Here is a 25,714-nt window from a genome sequence, read left to right as displayed (position 1 = left end):
GCTCAGGTACTCTCTGGGGGGCTTACTCAAACCATGACCAAACCCAGTCGTGAGGTCAGAGACCTCCTCTCCAGTATGATCATAGAATCATAGTTGGAAGGGACCACCAGAGTCATCTAGTCCAACCCCTTGCACAATGCAGGAAATTCACAACTGCCTCCCACACACACCCGTGACCCCTGCTACATGCCCAGAAGATGCCCTCCCTCTCATGATCTGCCTAAGGTCATAGAATCAGCATTGCTGACAGATGGCCATTCAGCCTCTGCTTAAAAACCTCCAGGGAAGGAGAGCTCACCAGCTTCCAAGGAAGCCTGTTCCACTGAGGAACCACTCTGATAGAAGATTCTTCCTAATGTCTAGACGGAAACACTTTTGATTTAATTTCAACCCGTTGGTTCTGGTCCGATGGCCCATATTATGCCACGTCAACCTATTTTTCCCACCTGACAGATCTGAAACAAAGGAGGGCGTACATGCTAGCAAGATTTAATGTGTTACCGTCAGCAATGTTACAGGGGAGATTTCAAAAAATACCACTCACAGCAAGGTTATGCCCTTGTGGAACAAACTATATAGAATCGGTTGCACATGTTCTTTTGCACCGTCCCCATTATCTGCCTTAAGTTTATTAATCCATTGTCCACTAGCAGGGAGTGGCAACCGTATGAGCATAAGGTAGCCTTTCTTATGCCTACCCAGTATGTGGCCAAAATTGACTATGTAGCCAGGTTTTTGCAGCAAGCAACAAGAAGAAGAGTTGGTTTTTATATACCGACTTTCTCTACTACTTAAGGAAGAATCAAACTGGCTTCTCCTTCAAATGAATCCTTGGGGGGGTGGGGAGGGAAGGCCTCTTTTCATACTCCCCAGTTCAGCCTATAGATACTGGCGGATGATGGCAGTGCACAGAAGCTGCTAGGAAGGCCCACTAATGCCTCATGTTTCAAAGGGGTCTGAACGGAATAAACTGCAGATTCTGATATGTCTCCTTGCAATGCCAAAGGATTTGCTACCCAGAACAATCCCAAATCTTCGAGGGCACATAAGAACATAAGAAAAGCCACACTGGATCAGACCAAAGCCCTTCAAATCCAGCAGTCTGTTCACACAGTGGCCAATCAGGTGCCTCCAGGAAGCCCACAAACAAGATGACTGCAGCAGCATTGTCCTGCGTGTGTTCCACAGCACCTAACAGAATAGGCATGTTCCTCTGATCCTGGAGAGAATAGGTATGCGTCGTGACTAGTATCTATTTTTACTAGCAGCCATGGATAGCCCTCTCATCCATGAACATGTCCCCTCCCCTCTTAAAGCCTTCCAAGTTGGCAGATATCACCACAACCTGGGGCAGGGAGTTCCACCAATGTGACAATGTGTTGTGTGAAGACTTTGTAACTAATAGAAATGGCACAGTTTAAAGCAAGCTCACACAAACTAGCAACCTGGCCAGTTGAACATGGGTTCTAACTGACTGACAGCCAGCGTGGTATAGTGGTTAGAGTGTTGAACTAGGATCTGGAAGACCTCAGGTTCAAATCCCTGGTCTGCCATGGAAGCTTCCCGGGTGACCTTGGGCAAGTCACACACACTTGTGACTTTGTAAATCACTAACCTACCGCACAGGGTTGTTGTGAGGATAAAATGGAGGCAAGGAGAATGATGTAAGCAGATTTGGGTCCCCATTGGGGAGAAAGGTGGGGATATAAATGGCGTTAAATAAATAAACTATATTTATTTATTGGTCTTGGTCTGGCAGGGCGGGGCCCAGATGGATGACCTGTGGGAACCCACAGCAGATTTGCCTGTTCCTACCCACCATTTGAAAGCTGCCTTCCAAACAAATATAACTGGCCAACAGGAAAGGATCCCATGTTTCTGATGCAAATACACACTAAAAAGGTTGACAGAACTGGAGGAGAGAAAATATTTTATTTAAAGAGAAGGAGCAACGTCTCCATTAAAAAAAATAAGCATTTTACGTGCGTTTTTCTTTTTTACAAAAAGAGCCAGAAAATGTGGGCCCAACATTTGTTGTTTCACTGTAGCCTAACCGCTGATCTGTGAATATAGTCCATTCAACAGCGGGGTGAAACGGCTCAACTTCTCCTCAACTTCTCCAGCCGCTGAATCCGGAGGTGGATCTGAAAGAGGCAAAGCCATGCTCAAGGTTGAAGACAACGGCATCCTCTCTGATGCAGCGCTACCTGACACCCCCTTCCACATCAGCCACGGCTGGAAGTTCAGAAGAAAGCCTTTGGCAGGCCTGGGACGGCACCCCTGATGAACCCCAGGACCCTGCAGCGGACTGATGCTTGGGCTTTTTAAAATGATGTCGCGTGGGTACAAGGCTTGTTCTTGGAAGGATGGTTGAGCTTTTTAGGAAGCCAGGAGAAGCCTAGCGCAGCAGGGCCACAGCCCGGAATTCCCAAAAGATGGAGCTGGGCTGTGCAGAGCAGAAGGACACGTTTTCCGGGCCCTAAGCAAATGGACGTGCCCAGTGGAAGGAAGGAGCGCTCCCTCTTCTTTACGGCTAGCGGCCGCAGAAAGCCTGAAAGACTCAGCCAGGCCTTTGCCTGTGATGCCTGCAGTCTTCATTCAGAATACAACCGGTAGCCTCCCCTTTATACCCCCCTCCCCACTTTTGCCTCCAAGCACAGGCACTGCTCTTAGAGCAACTTAAAAAAAAAAAAAAAAAAAGGTTCCTGTCCCCTTTAGACTGAGCACCTGCTAACATTCTGGATCTTCATTGCAACTGCGAGGACCAGAGCTTTCTTTTTTTTTAAAAAAAGCAAAAGCAAAGCCAGATGGTCCTCCCCATTTTGTGAGACCCACAGAGCCACACCGTTAGCCTGCTGGTGGGGGCCTCTTTATTTTAAGCTACGTACACCCTCATGCATATTCCAAGTGCTTCTCTGTACACAGTGTCTGCTGTTTGTGTCTTGTACGTTTAAACGAAGGCCGGAGGCCGTGCAGCCGAAGATTATTTTGGTCCCTGCAAGAGACCTCCTGTGTGCAGCTGTCTGCTGCAGCCATTCCTGTGGTCCTCCCAGGCTCTGCCTTCTGGTGTTCTATTTGGATCCCTCCCACTTTCAACCCTCCTGGTCCAGGCCACCTTCCCCTAGGCCTCCACTTGTTCCTCATAAGAACATAGGAAAAGCCATGCTGGATCGGACCAAGGCCCATCAAGTCCAGCAGTCTGTTCACACAGTGGCCAGCCAGGTGCCTCTAGGAAGCCCACAAACAAGACAGCTGCAGCAGCACCATCCTGCCTGTGTTCCACAGCACCTCATATAATAGGCATGCCCCTCTGATCCTGGAGAGAACAGGTATGCATCCTGACTAGTATCCATTTCTACTAGTAGCCATGGATAGCCCTCTCCTCCGTGAACTTGCCCACTCCCCTCTTCAAGCCTTCCAAGTTGGCAGCCATCACCACATCCTGGGGCAGGGAGTTCCACAGTCTGACAATGCTCTTTTGCTTTCCTAGCCCCCTTGCCAGCCCTCCTCTGCAGGAGCTGAGCAGCTCAGCCAGTGACTGACAGACTCTTCTGCCATTCCCACCCATCTCTCCCCATTAGGATAGCTCCTAGCTTCATGAGATGGGCAGGGTTGTCAGAAGGGGCACCATCACCACCAAATCCCCTAGACCTCAAATACAGAAAACAGGATCGCCCCTCCCCGGGGCAGGCTTCGGAGGCAACTTTGTGTTTGACTGTGTATCTCCATCTGCTAATGTAGCACCTTCTGCGCCCCTCCCTTTATGATGTGCTCTGAAACTCCATTCAGAGAAGACTGGCACAAATTGGGAAGTAAGAACATAAGAAAGGCCCTGCTGGATCAGACCAAGGCCCATCAAGTCCAGCAGTCTGCTCACACAGTGGCCAACCAGGTGCCTCCAGGAAGCCCCCAAACAAGTAGAAGTATTTCTCAGAGATCAGCTCTGCAGGAGAGGCGCGGGCAAAGAGCTGCCGCAGAGATCCTAAGCTCCTCATTAATGCTATTACAACGAGAAACGAGAGAGAGAGAGAGAACAAAGCCAGAATCTCATCTCGCCAAGTCAAAATTCAGCTGGGATTACCGGTTTTAATACCTCACCTCCAAAGAAGCCTCCTTTCACACTCAAAGAAAGGCACAAGGGCAGTGATAGGGACTTACGCATTCGATGATCCAAAGCCAAAGCCTGCAGGGGGCAACAATACAAAATTTAAGAGGATTACTGGCCAAGGCATATAGAAAGCAAACATTAAAGAGGCGCAAGGCCTTCAAACCGCCCCTCCAATTCAGCGGCTGTGTCCCCAGACCCAGAACCGACTTGGCTTATACCTGTGTGTGTTTAAAGTGTTGTCAAGTCGCAGCCAACTTATGGCGACCCCTTTTTGGGGGGTTTTCATGGCAAGAGACTAACAGAGGTGGTTTGCCAGTGCCTTCCTCTGCACAGCAACCCTGGTATTCCTTGGTGGTCTCCCATCCAAATACTAACCAGGGCTGACCCTGCTTAGCTTCTGAGATCTAACGAGATCAGGCTAGCCTGGGCCATCTAGGTCAGGGCTGGCTTATACCTAGACTCGCGTATATACACTGACCTCTCCTCTCTCTCTGGGCTGGTCCTTCTTCTTTCTTTTTTTAATAGATTTTTATTTCAAAGAGGGCCGTATATTTAAAAGGTGAATGTCCCCTGTGCAAGCACCGGGTCATTCCTGACCCATGAGGTGACATCATATCCCGACATTTACTAGGCAGACTGTATTTACGGGGTGGTTTGCCAGTGCCTTCCCCAGTCATCTACATTTACAGCCTTTATAACAGCTGAGCAATTACATCTTATTCTTGAAAGACAATATTATAGATAAATTCATTGGCTTTCAATCTAAAGCTATCATTCTTGGTTACATATTTGCGTGGCTACTCAGCAAATTGTCGATTATCATTTTATAACCATTTATAACCACTTAGAATTAGTCAAAGGTCCTTCCCTTTTCTCTCTCTCCCCGCCTTTCTGTGTTCACCTTTCTCCTCCTTTCTCTTGCCAAAAGATGGCCACAGTTTATTCCACCTTCGGTAATGCCACCACCCAACATCCCCACTCCCTTCCTGAAACCCAATGTGATTCTGATCGCCGGGATCTCCTACCTCCTCCGGTGGACCCAAAGCCGGAGAATCCGCTGCCCTGAGTGCCAAATCCGGTGGATTGCTGGGACAGGGATCCAAATGTCGGGGTGTTTTGACTTGCCAACGTGCCAAAGGATGCAGTGCTAGATGTCCCACCAAAACTGTGTTAGGAGAGGAAGAGACAGACAAACCAAGTAAGTGAATTGTCAGATTTACACCCCAGCACACCACTATCTTATATTGCCTCACTATCCTAGGCAGCTTCGTGTGTTCATGAGGTCACGTAACTGAATGTGGGGGCTGCGAAACAAGCACATCCATATCATTAGTATGCAAATTTGCTTTAGTCTTTAATAAATGGTAAAATTATATGTATTCCAAAGAATTGTTTTAAAGTTAATTTCTTTATGATTTATCAGTAAATGTTTGATTTGTATACCTGTTTTATATACCTATATACCTGGGGTCACGTAAACATTTCTCCGGCGAAAAGGGGTTGCGAGTGGAAAAAGTTCAAGAAGCCCTGTCCCAGAGGACGTCCACCCCTAAATTCTGGCTCACCATCTGAAACCCTTTAGACCAGGGGTGTCAAACATAAGGCCCAGGGGGCGGATCGAGGGCTCTTATATGGCCCGCGAGGCAGCCAAGGCAGCCACCTCCCCCCCAGTCCCAATCTGGGTTGGCAAATCTGCTGTGGGCTCACCAGCCGAGCTAACCACCTCCCCCCAGTCTTGAGGTGTCAGTTATCAAACACTGTTAAATAAAAATACTGTAAGAGTATTATTGTTTTAAGCATGTTTCTATTTTAAGTAAAAAATAATGTCATCAATTGGCTTTGCCTGTATCTTCTATAAAGTTTGTATCTACGGTACCTGGCATTAAATTTTATAATACACATGGCCCGGCCAAGTGACATTTATGTCATATCCGGCCCTCCTAACAAATGAGTTCAATACCCCTGCTTTAGACCTTTTCTAGGTCTCTTTTTCTAGCCTTGCAACCGTCCTGGAGAACAATAATTTGGCCACCACGAAACATGCCATAATAATCTCTGGATTAGATGCAATGTGCTCTACGTGGGGCTACCTTGGAAGGCTGTTTAGAAACCGCAAGAAGTCCAAAATCTGTTTCCAAGATGAGCTGCCAGCTGCACAGGACAATTGTTGTGCCAATTCCCAGACATTTGGCTTGTTGGTGCAGTGGTTAGAGGAGGGGTCCCCCAAACCTTTTGAGCCTGTGGGCACCTTTGGAATTCTGGCACAGCGTGGTGGGCGCAGTCACGAAATGGCTGCCGCGGGAGGTGGAGCCAGCCATCAAATGGCCGCCACAACTTAACATCTGATGCACAAAGAAGATCCCTGTGCTATTGTGGCAGCTTCTGCTAAGGCAACGTTCTAAAAAATCTGCCCTGTCAGTCAAGTCTCCAATGGCCAACCAGAAGCCTTGTCAGGGAAAAGTCCCACCGGGCCCCACCCATTTTCTAAAACCGCTTGGTGAGCACCAGGAAAGGTGTTGGTGGGTGCTAAGGTGCCCATGGGCAGCATGTTGGGGACCTCTGGGTTACAGTGTTGGACTAGAGTGGGAGGACCCAGGTTCAAAATTCTACTCTGCCATGGAAGCTCATTCAGCTATCCTTGGGGGAGTCACACACTCGGTCTAACCCATCTCACAGGGTGGTTTGTAAAGATAAAATGGAGAGAACAACATAAGCTGCTTTAGATCCCCAAGTGGAAAGAAAGGCTAAAATAAAGAAAGGGAGCTAAGATAAAATTCCAGAGCCCCATTTAAAGTGATTGCTCTGATCTTTTTATCTGAGGGATGAAAATGCCAAAGGTAAAGGATGGGCCGAGCTGACAAAGCGCTTTCCCATTCTGTTTTCTGTTGCCCCAGAAGGTCGGACCAGAATCAACGGGTTAAAATTAAATCAGAAGAGTTTCCATCTAGACATTAGGAAGAATTTTCTAACAGTTACAGAGGTTCCTTAGTGGAACAGGCTTCCTCAGGAGGTGGTAAGCTCTCCTTCGCTGGAGGTTTTTAAGCAGAGGCCAGATGGCCATCTGTCAGCAATGCGGATTCTATGACCTTAAGCAGAGAGTGAGGGCATCTTGGCCATCTTCTGGGCATGGAGTAGGGGTCACTGGGGGGTGGGGGGGAGGTAGCTGTGAATTTCTTGCATTGTGCCTGGTTGGTCCCTTCCAACTCTATGATTCATGAGTCACAGCCTGAAGCGGCAGAGATGATTCATGAGTCACAGCCTGAAGCGGCAGAGATGTTAACGAACTTTCTGGGCTGTTGGATGCAAACGCATTGCCAGCCACCACTGCGACCCAGGTGGCTTCACCCGGCAGAACATTTTTTTAAAGAGCCAGCCATGGAAGGCTGCTGTCTTTTGCTTCTGATACACAGGTTTGGTAGAATAGTTGTATTTTCCAAAAAACCTACAAGACCTGTTTGACCAGAGGCAATAAGAAACCTCTGCGTGTGTGTTTGTGTGTGTGTCCATCTGTCATAAGTCCACACTGATTCTCTTTCAATCTATTAATACGTTTTTAAATAGCTTTTTTATAATGACATAAAAATTTATGCAGCAAAGGAAGAAGATGAGTAGGTTTTATATGCCAACTTTCTCTACCACTTAAGGGAGAATCAAGTCGGCTTATGATCACCTTCCCTTCCCCTCCCCACAACAGACACCCTGTGAGGTAGGTGGGCTGAGAGTGTGACTAGCCCAAGGTCACCCAGCTGGCTTTGTGTGTAGGAGTGGAGAAACAAATCCAATTCACCAGATTAGCCTCAGAAGCTCATGTGGAGGGGCGGGGAATCAAACCCGGCTCTCCAGATCAGACTCTAAGGCTCCAAACCACTGCTTTTAACCACTACACCACGCTGGCTGAATATTATGAACCATGCAAATGCATTGTTTAAGGTAAGCAAATGGAACTGATTTGACCTGACCATCTAAATGACAGCAATGAAGGTGCTTAGGTGAATCTCTCCAGGGAAGGAACTGCAAAGCAGAGCATGGAATAGGGTCTTTCTGCAGCAGCCATGGGACACCCTGGAAGCAGATTGGAATCGCTGGACAGTGTTTTTGTGGGAGAAGGAGGTACTTCAAGGGCCCTGATCTTCATTATGAGAACTGAACTTTTTACTCCCTGCCTGGGCTCCACTTTCTTGGTCATGCTGGAGCGTGATGGGATGTTGGGCACCGGATATAAGTGAGGAAGGGAAATAAATTATTCACTGTATAATGGAATCTTTTTGTATGTAAACAGCTTAGCGGCGCCTAAATATATTAAACCAATAAAGAAAGGGGAACACTTTGTAGGAAAGTGAAGCCCCCAAGATCCATTGCCAGCTTACCCAAATCCTCCAGCGTTGGCTGCCGCCGTCCCCTCGCCGAAGACTTTGCCTCCCGTCGAGCCCAGAGGGCTTGAAAAGGCTGGGGCTGAACCGAATGCTGGCACCCCTCCAAACCCAGGGGACCCCCCGAAAGTGGGAGGGCTGCCGAACACTGGAGCAGCTCCGAAGCCACCTGAGCAAAACAGAGGCAAAAAAAGGGACAAAAAACCAATCAAAGTCAACAATGAACAGACAGGAGAGAGAGAGAGAAGAAGAGTTAGATTATCCACTGCAATGTAATGCCTTAGACTGAGCCAAGACACAAGGGCGAGACAAGATTATCGCAGAAGAACCAAAAATGCCCATTTTCTCTGGATCAAGTAGACCCACTCGCCCACATTGTTTTAGCATGTTCGCAAAAAAAAAAAAAAAAAATACTGCACGAAATAAATACACTGCTCCCTGGATAAAACAGCTAAAGTCACTTTCTGAAAAGTGGATGCCGTGTTTTCTGCTGTCAAGTACATCGTTCAATTGCATGAGAGATGTGGCAACATTTCCTCTTTAGAGGTCAACGAAAAATTAAATTTCATTTCCCCCTTTTTAAAAGTGTGAAATGGTACATGAATAGCCAAGGGCTGTTAAATCTGGGGGGGGGGGAGGTAAAGATAGATTAAATCAAAAGAATTTCCGTCTAGACATTAGGAAGAATTTTCTAACAGTTAGAGCGGTTCCTCAGTGGAACAGGCTTCCTCGGGAGGTGGTAAGCTCTCCTTCCCTGGAGGTTTTTAAGAAGAGGTTAGATGGCCATCTGTCAGCAATACTGATTCTGTGACCTTAGGCAGATGATGAGAGGGAGGGCATCTTGGCCATCTTCTGGTCACTAGGGGTGTGGAGGGGGGAGGTAGTTGTGAATTTCCTGCATTGTGCAGGGGGTTGGACTTGATGGCCCTGGTGGTCCCTTCCAACTCTATGATTCTATGATTCTAGTCCCCTGTGCAAGCACCGGGTCATTCCTGACCCATGGAGTGACATCATATCCCGACGTTTACTAAGCAGACTTTGTTTATGGGGTGGTTTGCCAGTGCCTTCCCCAGTCATCTTCCCTTTACCCCCAGCAAGCTGGGTACTCATTTTACCGACCTCAGAAGGATGGAAGGCTGAGTCAACCTTGAGCCTGCTACCCGAAACTGACTTCCGTTGGGTTTGAACTTAGGTCGTGAGCAGAGCTTTAGACTGCAGTATTGCAGCTTACCACTCTGCACCACGGGGTAGATCTAGGGAAAAGAAATCTAGGGAAAGGAAAGGATTATCTACTGCAGCAGACCCAGAACACAAAAGTGGGCGGCATCCTCATACAGTTGCTGCAGCTGCAAAGCTTGCAAAGGGCCCCAATGAGGCTATGCATTTTCACCCCAAAACTTAAGGCCAAGAAACACTTAAACACATTGTGCAAATCAAGAGAATGGTCCCTAAATCACCTAAAGCCGCAGCGAACTGAGCCCAGATCCATTTCAGGGAAGCACCCCATCCCCACCCCAGGCCAGGCTGCATTCAGCATTTGGCTCTCTGTAACACGGGAAGAGGAGGAGGAGGAGGAGGAGGAGGAGGAGGAAAAGGAAGAAGAGGAGGAAGAAGAGGAGGAAGAGGAAGAGTTGGTTTTTATATGGTGACTTTATCTACCACTTAGGGGAGAATCAAACTGGCTTACAATCCTTCCCTTCCCCACAACAGACACCCTGTGAGGTAGGTGAGGCTGAGAGAGCTCTAAGAGAGCAGTGACTAGCCCAAGGTCACCCAACTGGCTTCATGTGGAGGAGTGGGGAAACAAATCATGTTCACTAGATTAGCCTCCTCCGCTCATGTGGAGGAGTGGGGAATCAAACCTGGTTCTCCAGATCAGAGTCCATCGCTCCAAGCCACTACACCACGCTGGCTCTCTTAAGTCAGATTCTTAGAATCATAGAATAGAATCATAGAGTTGGAAGGGACTACCAGGGTCATCCAGTCCAACCCACCGCACAATGCACGAAATTCACAACTACCTCCCCCCACACCCCCAGTGACCCCAACTCCATGCCCAGAAGATGCCCAAGATGCCCTCCCTCTCATGAACTGCCTAAGGTCATAGAATCAGCACTGCTGACAGATGGCTATCCAGCCTCTGCTTAAAAACCTTCAGGGAAGGAGTGCTTACCACCTCCCGAGGAAGCCTGCTCCACTGAGGAACTGCTCTGTTAACTCTTAACTCAGGCTGAGATTCTTAACTCAGGCTGGGGGGAAATGGTGGTAGGCAGGGGATATCAGTCTCAATGGCAAGGCAGATGTTTGATCCTAAAGGAAGGGCAGAAGGAAAAACAGAGGAGGGTGGCATTACAGGGCCCTACTCCACCTCCCACTCCAAGGCCTTGAATTGGTTACGGCATGTTGGGTATCAGCAACTGGAAGCCCCTGGGTCAACTCTGGCCTTTGCGTACACCAGCCCAGAGGGGTATGGGGGAAGAGGGCCGTGCTCCAGTGCGACCCAACAGGCCGCTTTGAAGGCCTTGCTCCTCCAACTGCCCCTCCCTCTGGCCAAATGGACTGCCAATCAACGCAACCCTCCTCTTTGTTGAGAAGCCCTCACAGCCACCCGATGAAGCAGGCCGGGCTGAGTGAAAAACTGCTGACGGCCACACAGGAGGAGGAGGAGGAAGAAGAGGAGGAAGAAGAAGCCCAAGGTCACCCAGCTGGCTGCATTTGGAGGAGTGGGGAAACCAACCTGGTTCACCAGATTAGCCTCCGCCGCTCATGTGGAGGAGTGGGGAATCAACCCCAGTTCTCCAGATCAGACTCCACCACTCCAAACCACCGCTTTTAACCACTACACCATGCTGGCATAGAGGCTGGTTTCAAGTTCAGAAACACCTCAGGGACCAACAAAGCTCCCTTTGTCAGATGCAGTAGGCTGGATAGCTGAAACGGTGCGAGCTCCACCGAGGGAACAGAGGGTGAAATGGGGGGGGGGAGCTCTCCAGAGCCAAGGAGCTCCATGCCTTGGTGATGGGGCGAGGTGACAGCTGACCCCCATTCTATTGGTTTTCCTGAAGCTCTGGGAGAGGCTGCCGAGGCGTCTTAACAGATTTCTCCTCCGCTTTGCAATTAAATACACACAGCATTAAATGGAGGGCATGCACCTTTCTAAACCCTCTAGCGTGCACAACCAAGACGAGGCCATATGTACAACGAGAACAGCCTGGACGCAGCATTTCAAATGTCCAAAGTACATCCGTTTGCAGTACTTATAACAAGCCCCTTTTAAGGTAAATTGGAATTCTTATCCCAGCATTGCAGAGGAGAGGCTAAGGCTGGCGATGTGAGATCTGAACCGGCCAGCTCACAGCTGCACCGTCACACTAGGTCTCAGGGGGCAGCTTCCGCAGGTCAACCTGTGTCCGGACCGCACCACTGCTGCATGTGTTAGTGTGTGGGTGTGGGGGCAAGGAATCCACACAATTTAACATTCCTCCATACATTTTTTTAAAACCTTGCAGAAAGAAAACCATTACTTCAGGATTCTAGCTTATAATTCTTCTTGTCATGCTCATCTTCTATGTGCAGAGAGGGGTTTTTTTTTTGCACAAAGGAACTTTTCACCATGTGCCCCCCCCCCAGCCTGAAATGGTACAGCCCAGACACAGGTTGCCTTTATCGTAGTGAGAACAAGGCCTCAGCTGGTTTTACGAGAGACAATGCAATGCATGCATGGAGATCAGAGAGTTACCGATCGCATTTGCCACCCTGCATCCAACACCTCCCAGATATCCATCTTTAAGCGGCATCTGAAGGAAGCCCCACCTCCCACCCACATCAGAGAGACGGCACCAAGGCTGTCTGAGAGCTGCGGATCAGCAAACCCCCACCCAATCGGCACAGGCGAGTGCAGACAGAGGGGGATTGCTTTCAGAGCTGTCTCATGCATCCTTCATGGCACTTACTGCAAAAGGAGTGGCTAGATTCTGCAGGCATGTCCTTATACAAAAATCCCTCGGACATGAATCAAGCCGGCCAGTAATGTCTGCTGGAGCCAGCGTGCAATTTAAAAAAAATAAAGCACCAGCAGCAGCAGCTGCCGCCAGCTCTCTGCAGGGAAAAAAAAAAAAACCCCAAGCAGTTGCTAAGGTAGCATTTCTAATGTCGCCAGGAAAACCGCAACCATTCCAGCGTAGCTGCGTGTCGCACCCTAGAGGCAGGCTTCTCGCAAAGCTGACCCCGTCAAGCGGGCTTGGGAGGGAGAAGGACTTCCGAAACACAACTGTCAGGCAGGGCTATTGGTCATTCCCTCTGCGCTTTAGGGAGTGAAGATGTGGAAGAGAAGCTTTACCTCTCACAGAGCTCACGGGAAACAAGAAGAGTTCGTTTTTATATGCTGACTTTCTCTACCACTTAAGGGAGAAACAAAATGGCTTACAATCACCTTCCCTCCCCCTCCCCACAACAGACACCCTGTGAGGTAGGTGGAGCTGAGAGAGCTCTAAGAGAGCTGTGACTAGCCCAAGGACACCCAGCTGGCTTCATGTAGAGGAGTGGGGAAACCAACCCGATCCACCAGATTAGTCTCCGTCAGTCCTGTGGAGGAGTGGGGAATCAAACCCAGTTCTCCAGATCACCTCTCCCAACCACCGCCCTTAACCACTACACCACGCTGACTCTCCAACGTTAGAACACTTATGAAACTGCCCAACACTGCGCCAGACCATCAGCCGGCCACCTCGCTTGGTGAGCATCAATTATACAGGCTGGGGAAATCAGCTTGTCTCGGGGCAGAATTACCAACTCCCGTGCGTTCTTGGGGTGGAAAAACAGAACCTTTGGCCTGGCATGTGACTCGCTGTGCAAATGGAAGAAGCTAAAAGAAACCCTTTTAAGACTGTCCTGTGAGAACAGCAAATCCTGCTTGCCCAGTTGCTTGGGAAGGCTATGGCAGAGCCAAAAACAGAACCCAATTCCCCTCTCCAAAATTATCCTCCACCCACCACAACCTTCCGCTTTTTCATCCTGCACTTCTGTCTCTTGCCTGTTCAGGGATACAGATTAACTTCATCTTGCTGTTTGACTGGGGCCGGGGAAGGATGCATTTTAATACCTGGGGTGAAATTCCAGCCCAGGCCACCGTAACAGATACCGCCTGGTTGTAAATACAAACTCCCTGGAAAGAAATATAAAAATAAAAGTGCTCCTGTTGAATTATTTAACATAGCTCAGGTGTCCAGTTACGCTTCTGTCCAAGTGCCGTGGGCATTTTTACCCCCTTGGCTCCATGCTTTGTTCTGGACCAGAATCTCCCGCGTGTTCTAAGTCAGCGGAAATGATGTGAAGGGAGCAGAGAGCGATGAACGAGCAACCGAGTCAGAAAGGCAAGTCCCACCCCAATGCCGTGTTTTCCTCACTCCCTGGCACCTGTGAAGTGCAACAAGAGAGTGGGCTTCTAGGGGGCTCTGCAGCAGAAAGTTCACTCCTGACAACCAACAGAAACAAAAAGGGGGGGGGGAGAAAACCCAACCTCTGAGCAAGGGTGGGTACCCAAAGGTTGGGTGGAAAAGAACTCAATTATATACAGAAACTCATTTATTTTAAGGAGCTAATGTCACTATGTGTGTGTGTAAAGTGCCTTCAAGTCGCAGCCGACTTATGGCGACCCCTTTTGGGGTTTTCAGGGCAAGAGACTAACAGAGGTGGTTTGCCAGTGCCTTCCTCTGCACAGCAACCCGGGTATTCCTTGGTGGTCCCCCATCTGAATACTAACCAGGGCTGACCCTGCTTAGCTTCTGAGATCTGATGAGATCAGGCTAGCCTGGGCCATCCAAGTCAGGGCTATAGAAAACATTTAAAAATTACATTAAAAGAAAGCACAAATGGCAACTAATACAGGTTGACAGATTGAAACCACAAACCAAATGTGTTTCGGCCTCCTGGCCTTCGTCAGTGGTCTAGTGAAATCACTTATTATGCACACATATACATACTGCAACAGGTATGACAATATTGGTTTGTGGATTGTCAACCTGTATTAGTTGCCATTTGTGCTTTCTTTTAATGCAATTTTAAAAATGTTTTTAATAGTGACATTAGCGCCTTAAAATAAATACGTTTCTACATATAACTGAGTTCACTCCTGACAATGGCAAGGTGGGCTCAGTGGACCACCTGTCAATAGAAGCAGCAGCGCAGTGCAAGTCCCGCCTCCTCACTTTTGCATTCCAGTTGGCCATGGAACACAAGGAGTGCCCATTTTTAGCAGGGTTGTGTGCACACTATAGTGGATCTGGGTGTAAAATTCAGCACCAGGTCTTTGTTAGAAATAGGAAACAGCTTTCTTGTCCTTAAAGGTATAGAGAGATTTTTCAAAAGGGCAGGTGATGCCTGGTCAAATCTCCAAATCCAGAAATGGAGTTATGTATAGTTTCCCATAAGGAGAGGTGTCACAAGAACATAAGAAAGGCCATGCTGGATCAGATCAAGGTCCATCAAGTCCAGCAGTCTGTTCACACCGTGGCCAACCGGGTGCCTCTAGGAAGCCCACAAGCAAGACGACTGCAGCAGCATTATCCTGCCTGTGTTCCACAGCACCTAATATAATAGGTGTGCTCCTCTGATCCTGGAGAGAATAGGTATGCATCATGACTAGTTTTCATTTTGACTAGTAGCCATGAATAGCCCTCTCCTCCATGAACATGTCCACTCTCCTCTTAAAGCCTTCCAAGTTGGCAGCCATCACCACATCCTGGGGCAGGGAGCTCTTCAGCCTTTCCTTATGACTTGCAGAAGTAGAATGCTTGCATGTTGTAGAATCAAATTTGATTTTTTAAAAGCAGTTAAAGCAATGCTCATTGAACATTTTTTTTTACATCTAGGGGGAACAACTCTGCCTACAGAAGCCTCTTCTCTGTGTATTTCAATGAGACATTCACATGAATCAATACCTCCTTTGGTTGGGCTGGAGAACCCAAAGCCCTGAGATGCCACGCTCCCTCCGCCGGAACTGAATGTGCCCGCCGGCTTCTGCTCGTCAAAGGAGGAGGAGGAGGGGGGGGAGGTCCCAAACCCAAAGGTCTTGGCTCCACTGTTTCCAAAAAGGCTCGACGTATCTGGGTGAGGAGAAAGGCAAATGCTTTTTCCGTAGTACGTCAGGACAAAAATCCCCCTAACCTAATAAAGCCCATAAAAAAAATTAAACACAGCTAGAGCCAGAATAGCATGCAGTTGCTTTTCACGCCTGGCTTGTAATAAACAGCCACTCCCCTATGGTGAGCAAGGATCTCTTGCAGACAATCTGGAAGCTTTTGGAAACCAAAAAGCAAGCTTTGTTTCTTTCAGGTGTTCAACGCAGACGTCTGCAGAGCTATTACACACAGAAGCTCACACCCACTTCCCTTTACCATCAATCACATCCCCACCCCCCAAGACTGCATACAGGGCCCTCGCCTCCAATCATTTTATCCACACAACATCCTGTGAGGTATGCTAAGTGGAGAGACAAGCCACCCAAGTGAGCTTCGTCAATGAGTGGGGACTTGAACCCAAGTCTCTCCACTCTTAATTCAACGCTCTGCACAGCTTCGCCACACGGGCTATCTTTGAAGAAGTGTTGGTGTTTATACCCTGCTTATCTCTACTTTTAAGGAGTCTCAAAGCAGCTTCCAATTGCCTTCCCTTCCCCTCCCCACAATAGGCACCTTGTGAGGTAGGTGGGGCTGAGAGAGTTCGGAGAGAACAGTGACTGGCCCAAGGTCACCAAGCAGGCTTCATGTGTGGGACTGGGGAAACCAACCCGGTTCACCAGATTAGAGTCCGCCACTCTTAATCACTACACCACGCTGGCTGGAGTTAATAAAGGAGTTACCGATACCAACGAGAAAGAAAAATGAAAGATTACTTAAGAGGTGACCCTTTTAAAAGTCTGGAGGGAAGTTTTAGTGGGATGTGGCAGAGATCAGTCCTCAGCCTTTTACGCTTTGACATTTTTATCAGTGACTTGGATGAAGGGGTGGAGGTTTTTATGTGCATACCTCCTTGGGGACCCTGATCAGGTGGAAAGGCAGCATAAAAATATTTTAAATAAATAATCTTCAGCTATGCAGTTTTTCAGTAAAGGGGGGGAACCCTCAAAACACACAAACCACGCCTGATAAAAACTGTTCTTCTAATCTTTCCAAGTATATAAACAGCACTTGGGGCTGTCCTTCGGGGTGGTGTGGCCGAGGACAAATTCCTCCCATCTCTCCCTGGCCCTGTAAGATTTGCCGGCCCCTTTTAAGGAGAATCAAACCGGCTCACAATCTCTTTCCCTTCCTCTCCCCACAACAGACCCCTTGGCTGAGAGAGTTCGGAGAGAAGTGTGACTGGCATGAGGACACCCAGCAGGCTGAATGTGGAGGAGTGGGGACTCGAACTTGGTTCTCCAGATTACAAGTTCGCCGCTCTTAACCACTACTCCATGCCGGCTCTGCAGATGGGCTGGAGCCCAGCTGCTTGGAAGGAATTCTCTTCTTATTCAAACTTACTACTAATGACATGGGATATTTCTTTCCTGTCCTGTTTACCATGTAGCTTGAGAATCCCCTGCTCTGCATATTATGGGCAATTCTGACTGTCTGATCTGGTCCCCTGAACCAGGAATTACAGAAGGCGGTGGCTGCAGCAGTGCGGGGGGGGGGGGAGGGGCTGTTACTGAGCCTTGGACCAGGCTGCTGGACTTAATGGCAGAGCCTGCCATTAGGAAAAGCAGGTTTCCAGCTACCCTGTCAAGAGGAGAAACAGCTAAACAACAATTTGTGAAAAGTCCCTGGTGGCAAATCCGTTGTCCGGTCAAAAACATCAAAAATCCAAGTCACAAAGGTTGGTTGGCTAAGAAAAACCACAACAGTTGAGAAATACGTTAAGGATATTTCATTTTCAAGTCCTCCCTTTAATAACTGGAGAGCAGCCCACCACGTCAAAAATCTCTTGTCCAACAGTGGCTATCCAGATTCAAGAGGGCAGTTAATGCATGTTACGTAAAATGCATTCTGTGCCATCCAAATTTTAAATTCCAACACAGATGTTATATGTGTATAATGCAGTATAATAATGTGCACACTATGTGTGTCGTAAAGATCAATGTCTTTTCCCCAAGCCTGCCAGGGTCCAGAAGAGATCATAGATCAGTGGAAGGGCTGCTTCTGAGGATTGTCATCTTCATCAACAGCCAACCACGAGCAGCTCCTTCCCCCTGGAAAATCCTGGAACCTGGACTGAGCCATCAACTGCCAGGGCCCAGAAGAAACCTCTGTAAACCTTCCTGTCTCTCTCCCCTCCCAATCATTCAGGGAACCTCTAACATAATTTAATTGTTTGAAAGTACTTTGCCCAAGGTCTTGAACAATAAAACCATAAAACATAAATAAGACCCATCTCTAAAAACACCTCTCTTCGTCTCTTCTCTGCAGCCTTCAAATAACAAGCAACAAAATAAGTACGCTGAGGGTCAGATTCCTCCAAGAGGAACTGAACCTTTTGCTCCAAAGTTGCTCGAGAAAACGTGGACCATTTGTTAAAACATGGTATAATCCATTTTAGCCTAAGTTGGTACACATAAGGACAATGCAAAAGGATATGTACCAAGGAGTCCATTGACTGAAGAGGTCAGGGACACAGTCAATCTGAAAAAGGGATCCTTAGCAGACGGCCCAGCAAAACCATTGAAAAGGGGCAATTAAATATTGTATGCATAAAGATTCTATATAACTTTGGACTAACCAGAGAACCCAGATAGGAAGGAAGATTTGCGAGCTGATCTTGGCTAAATTATATATAAAAATACCCCCTCCCCAAATATACCTCTACATCTACACTCAGCTCTGTCTGTAGCAAAAATGGGAGGGAAAGTCCTAAAACATTTAGCATCGAACAATCATTTTGAATCCTAGGGCTCAGCCTTGAAAGGTGTGAAGTAACACCAGGTGTGCCCCTAAGCATGCAGGAAGTTCTCTATCACTCGTTTCTGAGGAAAACAGCAGTCCAAAATCATCTAGGATTTGAACCCACATAGACTCATAGAGTTGGAAGGGGCCATACAGGCCATCTAGTCCAACCCCCTGCTCAAACGCGGGATCGGCCTAGAGCATCCCTGACAAGTGTTTGTCCACCTTCTGCTTCAAGACAGCCTGTGAGGGGGAGCCTCACCACCTCCCTAGGTAGCTGACTCCACGGCCGAACAACTCTTACTGTAAAAAAATGTTTTCCTAATATCCAACTGGTACCTTTCTGTCTTCAATTTAAACCCATTATTGCAAGTCCTATTCTCTGCTGCCAAAAGGAACAGCTCCCTGCCCTCCTCTAAGTGACAGCCCTTCAGATACTTAAAAGAGAGCAATCAGGACCCCCCCCCCAACAACCTACTCTTTTCCAGACTAAACATTCCCAACTCCCTCAGCCTTTCCTCAAAGGGCTGGTCTCCAGGCCCCTGATCATCCTCGTCGCTCTCCTCTGTACCACATGCCCGTTCAGGTTTGACTTCCCATCTTGCTGCTGCAAAACCGTTACCATTTCAAGTTGGCATAGAACTTGGGGCCGGGTTCAGACATTTGGCTGCCCCATCGTTATTTGAATTCTTGCAGCTTGGATGTGTGAACAGACTCCAGGGACAAAGCCTTCCAACTTGAGTCGATGAGATGAGGACCCATGAAAAGTCTACCAAAGAACGGGTCACCCACATGCACTGGTCACCACTTGGAGCTGTCATTATCAAGTGGATGGATGTGCATGTGTGAACCAGCCCTTGTGAACCAGATTCCCCCTAAAGCAACCCTCCCTCCCATGACTGACTTACTCTGGGTGGCCGGGGATCCAAATCCTGTGCCGGTGGAACTGAACGGATTTTTATTTGCCGCATCCTGGCTTGGCTTTCCTCCTAGGCCACTGAAGAAGGCGACACCTCTCCCCCCGCTTCCGGAACCAAAGAGGCCCCCGCTGGGAGAGGGCTGCTATAAGGAGAAAAGAAGAACAACAACTTGGGATGCTTCTCTTACGTCTCCTGGAGTTGTTTACAAAATGTATTGGAAAATTTAAATTGTGGAGAGAGCATTACAAAATGGATAAAGATCATCTACTCTAAACAAGAAGCAAGAATCTTGATCAATGGGAAGTTAATAGTTCGCCTCCAGACAAGGTTGCCCCCCCCATCACCATTACTCTTTGATTTAGTATTGGAAGCCTTGGGGAAAAAAAATAAGGAAGGATCATAGAATTCAAGGGCTGAAGGAAGATGCAGAAGAATTTAAAATGAAGATTTCTGCAGTTGATGCCAGAGGGCTCTTGGAGGCTCAAGGGCCAGATGAATTCCTAAAGGGACTAGCAAACTTGGTTGCCTTCAGAAGGTAAGATCAAGTTGGGTAGCCGTGTAGCAGTAGAAAAGAGCAAGAGTCCAGTAGCACCTTAGAGACTAACAAAATTTACGGTAGAGTACGAGCTTTCATGAGCCACAGCTCACTTCTTCTATAGAAAACAGCAAGAGTCCAGTAGCACCTTAAAGACTAACAAAATTTCTGGCAGGGTATGAACTTTCGTGAGTCATAGCTGAAGAAGTGAGCTGTGACTCACAAAAGCTCATACTCTGCCAGAAATATTGTCTTTTCTACTGCTACAGAAGCCAAGGCAGTCGTTCCAGAAAGGGTGTGATTACCTGGCCAAAGAGGTTGCCGCTGGTGTTGGCTGCCTGCCCGAACACAGAACCTGCGCTGCTGGAACCAAATGCTGGAAAAGATTTTTAAAAAGTTGATATTGGGGGGGTGGAGACAGAGCACACAAGCACACAAGAGCAAAAGGTCACTGTATTAGAACCACCTGGAGGCCCCTAACCCCAACTTCAAAGTCAGGATGGAGTAGAGGTGAGAGTTGGAGCCACCAGTCAACAGCTTGGACCGACAGAGGAAGCCTCACTTCTATTGTGAACCATGTGTGTGCATTTGGGGGAGGAGGTGGGCGTTCATTTGGGGGTTGCTTCAGAACTGGGAAATGGGTACACTCCAACCACATGGAGCACGATCCACTATGGAACATCTCCCACCCCGTTTCTTGCAACGGAGCTGGTGCAGAATCTCTTGGTGGACGGCGCTTTGTGGATCAGACCTGCCCTCCCTTCTTAACAATGCCTAGAGTATCACCTAAAGTGACCACCCTGTGTCAGGAGAAGAGCTTGTTCTTCTGCTCTGACCTTTCATATCATTATGTATAGATGGGTTTTGCAAAGGTGTCTCCTAACCTACTATGTGGGGTAATGCACCCTTTTTGAAATCTGAACTTTTAGGGAAAGCCTGCTTTCAGTCCTCTCCTCCCCACCGTCATGTGGGAGATCATAGAATCATAGAGTTGGAAGGGACCACCAGGGTCATGTAGTCCAACCCCCTGCACAATGCAGTAAATTCACAACTACCTCCACCCCACACCCCCAGTGACCCCTACTCCATGCCTAGAAGATGGCCAAGATGTCCTCCCTCTCATGATCTGCCTAAGGTCATAGAATAAGCATTGCTGACAAATGGCCATCTAGCCTCTGCTTAAACACTTCCAGGGAAGGAGCGCTCACCACCACCTCCCGAAGAAGCCTGTTCCACTGAGGAACCGCTCTGTTAGAATGTTATTCCTAATGTCTAGACGGAAACTCTTTTGATTTAATTTCAAACCTGTTGGTTCTGGTCCAACATTCTGGGGCAACAGAAAACAACTCGGCACCCTCCTCTATATGATAGCCCTTCAAGCACATCCTAATGCCAAAGTGGATCTATGTTATTTCTCTGCAGAAACAGACATTGCAATGTGGAGTTACGGATCATTCATTAAAAGGGTCTGGATTTCTGGTAAGCGTGCCTGGAACAGCATGAGCCACGCAGAATGAGACTTTCCCCCTGTGCAGGGAGGATCTGAGCATTGTAAAGTCATCTCTTCCTTTGAAAAATAATGAAATGTTTTGATTTAAAACAGAGTTTCCTGGTCTAATTCCCCATATTGCTTGAAATGCCAACACTGCAATCAACATTTTGGCCCCTTCTTCTCCCAGGCGGCGGGTCTCCCTTCTCTCACCAGCACCCTTTTAAAATATTCTTTTCTCATGGTAATTATTAAGAGGTTGTGCCCTAAACATAACTTTGTGTAATTAGCCTAATTTGTTTCCCACCCATGGGCACAATGAGCCACCTGGAAACCCCCTTCTTCCCATCCAGGCTGGTGTGTGTGTGTGACTGTGCAGGGAACGTTCCTAGCAGAGCTGCTGACCTCTGCCTGTCTTACAGCCAGAGGGAGGGGCTCCAAAGAAGAAGAGGAGGAGGAAGAAGAAGAGGTGTTTTTTATATGCCGACTTTCTCTACCGCTTAAGGGAGACTCAAACCGGCTTACAATCACCTTTCCTTCCCCTCCCCACAACAGATACCTTGTGAGGTAGGTGGGGCTGAGAGAGCTCTAAGAGAACTGTGACTAGCCCAATGTCACCCAGCTGGCTTCATGTGGAGGAGTGGGGAAACAAATCCAGTTTACCAGATTAGCCTCCACCGCTCATGTGGAGGAGTGGGGAATCTCGTCAGATTTCAGATGCTAAAAGGTAAAGGTCCCTTGTGCAAGCATCAGGTCATTCCTGACCCATGGGGTGATGTCACACCCCGACGTTTACTAGGCAAACTTTGTTTATGGGGTGGTTTGCCAGTGCCTTCCCCAGTCATCTTCCCTTTACCCCCAGCAAGCTGGGTGCTCATTTGACTGACCTCGGAAGGATGGAAGGCTGAGTCAACCTTGAGCCGGCTACCTGAAACCAACTTCCGTCAGTATCGAACTCAGGTCGTGAGCACAGTTTGGACTGCAGTACTGCAGCTTACCACTCTGCACCCCGGGGCTCCTTTCAGAAGCTAAGCAGTTAGTATTTGGATGGGAGACCACCAAGGAAGTCCAGGGTCGCCTTAAATCGGCTGTGACTTGATGGAGCTTTCCACTACCATTTTTTATTGGCTGCGTCTCTAAAAAACTTGAGGCTGAAGCTTTTAAAAACCTATTCAACCTATATATCTTTTTAAGGAGCCACACAACCCACTGCTGCCATTGCTTTATATTCACGCCTCCCTTTAACAGTGCCTCCTGTTTCTTACCTGAAGCTTGACAGAAGCTGAATCCAGTGGACGACGTCGGCGTGGTGGCGGCTGCACTTCCAAATACAGATCCCCCCTGGTTGAAGCCGGAACTCTGTCCAAAAGCAGGCGTACTGCTTTGGCCAAAGAGCCCGCCACCCGTGGTGGCAGAGGGCTGGCCAAAAGAGAAGGAACTGGTGGTGTTGGTGCTGGATGGCACGCCAAAAACATGTCCGCTGCTGGAGGCCGAGGAGGCAGGCGAAGCGGCCTGGCCAAAAGCGGGAGTTGCCCCAAAGGCCGTCTGGCTGAAAGTGAAGCTGCTCGAGGTGTTTGCCGGCTGGCCGAAGGCCGGCGCTTGTCCGAAGGCTGGCTGGCTGAAGCCTCCAGGACTCGCCGCGGCGAAAGCCGATGTGTTAAACCCGGTGCCTGCTCCCTGGGTAGTGGCAGTAGAGGTGCATGTCGACGGGGGAACAGGTTGGCCAAACAGGGAAGAGGCTGTGGTTGCTGCAGAGAGCTGGCCGAAGACAGGGGCGGTGACGGGGCTAGCCCCGGTGTCTGCTGCAGGCTGGCTGAACGCTGAGCTAGAAGAACTGGAAACCGGGGGCTGCACGAACACAGAAGGGCTTGAGGAGGCCGCTGTGAATGCCAAGGTGCCCGTGGTTGGTGCTGGGAGAGAGACGCTTGGACTAGCGGAAGAGGGCGGCACGCTGGCAGCCTCGGCCGGTGGTGAGGCTATGGTGGCTGGAGCTGAGGTCACCGAAGTGGGCTGGTCTGAAGCGGAGACCGGTGGGGGCACCTCCGCCTGCAAATCACCGGAAGGTGGGGTGGGAACTGCATCTCCGGCGCGTGCTGCCGGAGCAGAGCCGAGGCTGATGGTATCTTCCTCTTCTGGAGAAGGGGGATCCTGAGGAAGCTCCGGGGTTTGTCCCTGCAGCTGGGCCGGTACAGGCAGGGCTGCGTTGTTTGGAGACGGCTTTTCGGGGTCTGGGACGGTTTTGGCATCTGCTTCGCCTTTGCCAGGCGGTTCTGAAGTGGAAGCTGTCGTCGGCACTGAACTCAACAGGCTTCCAAACGAGAGAGCTGAGGTTGCTGGAGGGAGGACCGAGGGGGTGGGCAATACAGCTGGGGCGTTTGCTTGTTGGACACCGAACGCGAACGTCTGCTTGCTGCTGCCTGACGGCGCTCCCATGCTGAAGCCACCAGGAGCCCCCGTGCTGACCAGCTGGACATTGCCAAAGATGGTGCCTGTGCTGACTGCTGCAGAAGATGAACTGGCAGTCGTGACCACGGTCGCAGCAGCCTCTGCTGGTTTGCCTGCTGGCAGAGAGCTTCCGAGATTGAACCCAGAAGGCACTGTGGTTGCTTTTGGAGGCTGCCCACTTGCTGCAGTACCACAGGGAGGTTTGGAAGGGGCGGCCTTAGCGTTCTCGTCAGCTTGGCCCACTCTCAGGCCAGAGAAGCTCCCAAGGGTCTCTCCAGCTGCGGTGCCCTGGAATACGGGGTCTCCGTGTTTCGGTGGAAGGTTCTCCAATTTGGTGGAGGTTGCGGAGGGAACAGAAGCTGCGGCTGCGACTGCCTGGCCGTTTGTTTGGCTGGGATCTCCAGAGCCGCTGTTCGTCACAGAGGCTCCCAAAAGGCCGGATGGTTTCGTGGACCCAAAAGTGAACGGGCTCTCTGGAACGGTTCCAAACTTAGGATTCCCATCAAGGGAGAACACATCAGACTGGCTTGATTCTTTCGCAGGGGCGGCCGTTGCTTCCAAGACACAAATAAGGCAAATACCTAACATTAGAAGGCAACACTAAGAGTAGGGGATCAGTAGGGGTGTGTGGACAGCCATCACTGGAAGAGCAAGAGCTGCTCTCACACAGGAACCCCCAAATTTGGTGTCATGAAAGAACTGCTGGTGCGTCCCAAGAAATTCCCTAACTAAAGGCTTCTGGAAACACAAAATACCCACCCATGGAAGAGGCTGCCTCTTCCACCCCTGCATGATTCCCTGCTCAGGCCTTGCCTCCTCCCAGTCAACCTCTGCTGTCCTTTCTTTTCTTTCTGTTTCCCCCGTTCTTAGATTGAGGTCTTAAACAACAAAACCATAAAACTTAAATAAGACCCATCTCTGAAAACACCTCCCTTCGACTTCTCTGCAGCCTCCAAAGAACGAACAAAATAAGTACACTGAGGGTCAATGTCCTCTAAGAGGAACTGAACCTTTTGCTCCAAAGTTGCTCGAAAAAATGTGGGCCATTTGTTAAAACAATGGTATAATCCATTTTAGAAGAAGAGGAGTTAGTTTTTATATGCCGACTTTCTCTACCACTTAAGGAAGAATCAAATCGGGATCCAATCTCCTTCCCTTCCTCTCCCCACAACAGACACCTTGTGAGGTGGGGCTGAGGGAGTTCTGAGAGAACTGAGACCAGCCCGAGGTCACCCACCTGGCTTCATGTGTGGGAGTGGGGAAACAAATCCAGTTCACCAGATTAGCCTCCGCCGCTCATGTGGAGGAGTGGGGAATCAAACCCGGTTCTCCAGATCAGAGTCCACCGCTCCAAACCACCGCTCTTAACCACTACACCACGCTGGCTCTCTTCTAGCCTAGGTTGGTACACATAAGGACAATGCAACATGATATGTACCAAGGGGTTCACTGACTGAAGAGGGCAGGGTCACAGCTGGTCTGAAAAAGGGATCCTTAGCATGCGGCCTAGCCTCTACTGTATATGATTGCACTGTGTGTGACCGAATGATCCAACCACTCCTGTCGCAGAACTCTCAGAAGGCATCGTGGCTCAGTGACGAGCACCTGCCTGGCATGCTGAAGGCCCCCGATTCAGCTCCCCGGGAGCCGCCCCTGGGAAAGGCCTTCCCTCTGCCTGAGACCCCGGGGAAGGCGCTGAGTTACATGGAACGCCCATTTGACTTGGAAGGAGGCTCTGCCCAGGACCAAGCAGCAGGCTGGATAAAGAGGACCCCTGCATCCCTCTTCAGCCATTGAATGTCAGGTCTCCTTACCTTGGGAAGAAGCAGAGCCAGGCGTTACAGGGTTTGCGGGAACTGCAGCGAAGTTAAACCCGGGCCTAGAGGGGAAAATGCGCATGAAATAACCTGACCCGTAACCACCCCAACCC

General features: G+C 49.2%; 1 protein-coding gene across 1 annotated transcript in view; it reads right to left on the bottom strand.

Annotated features, from left to right (window-relative positions):
* Nucleotides 1-2,082: 2,082 nt before the first annotated feature.
* NUP214 (nucleoporin 214) overlaps nucleotides 2,083-25,714 on the bottom strand; it is a 101,218-nt gene continuing 77,586 nt past the window's right edge. The window contains exons 30-37 of the mRNA XM_056860159.1: nucleotides 22,605-24,338; nucleotides 20,156-20,226; nucleotides 19,304-19,457; nucleotides 15,417-15,581; nucleotides 8,476-8,647; nucleotides 5,134-5,273; nucleotides 4,159-4,183; nucleotides 2,083-2,144 (exon numbers count right to left, since the gene is read on the bottom strand). Coding sequence (XP_056716137.1) covers nucleotides 2,111-2,144; nucleotides 4,159-4,183; nucleotides 5,134-5,273; nucleotides 8,476-8,647; nucleotides 15,417-15,581; nucleotides 19,304-19,457; nucleotides 20,156-20,226; nucleotides 22,605-24,338 — 2,495 coding nt within the window. The 3' untranslated portion in view covers nucleotides 2,083-2,110. The remainder of the gene's footprint in view (nucleotides 2,145-4,158; nucleotides 4,184-5,133; nucleotides 5,274-8,475; nucleotides 8,648-15,416; nucleotides 15,582-19,303; nucleotides 19,458-20,155; nucleotides 20,227-22,604; nucleotides 24,339-25,714) is intronic.

This window comes from Euleptes europaea, chromosome 14 (assembly GCF_029931775.1).
Source record: "Euleptes europaea isolate rEulEur1 chromosome 14, rEulEur1.hap1, whole genome shotgun sequence".
In the NCBI taxonomy this organism is placed as follows: domain Eukaryota; kingdom Metazoa; phylum Chordata; class Lepidosauria; order Squamata; family Sphaerodactylidae; genus Euleptes; species Euleptes europaea.
The sequence above is the reverse complement of the archived record's forward strand: the minus strand, read 5'-3'. Positions and strand labels throughout refer to the sequence as shown.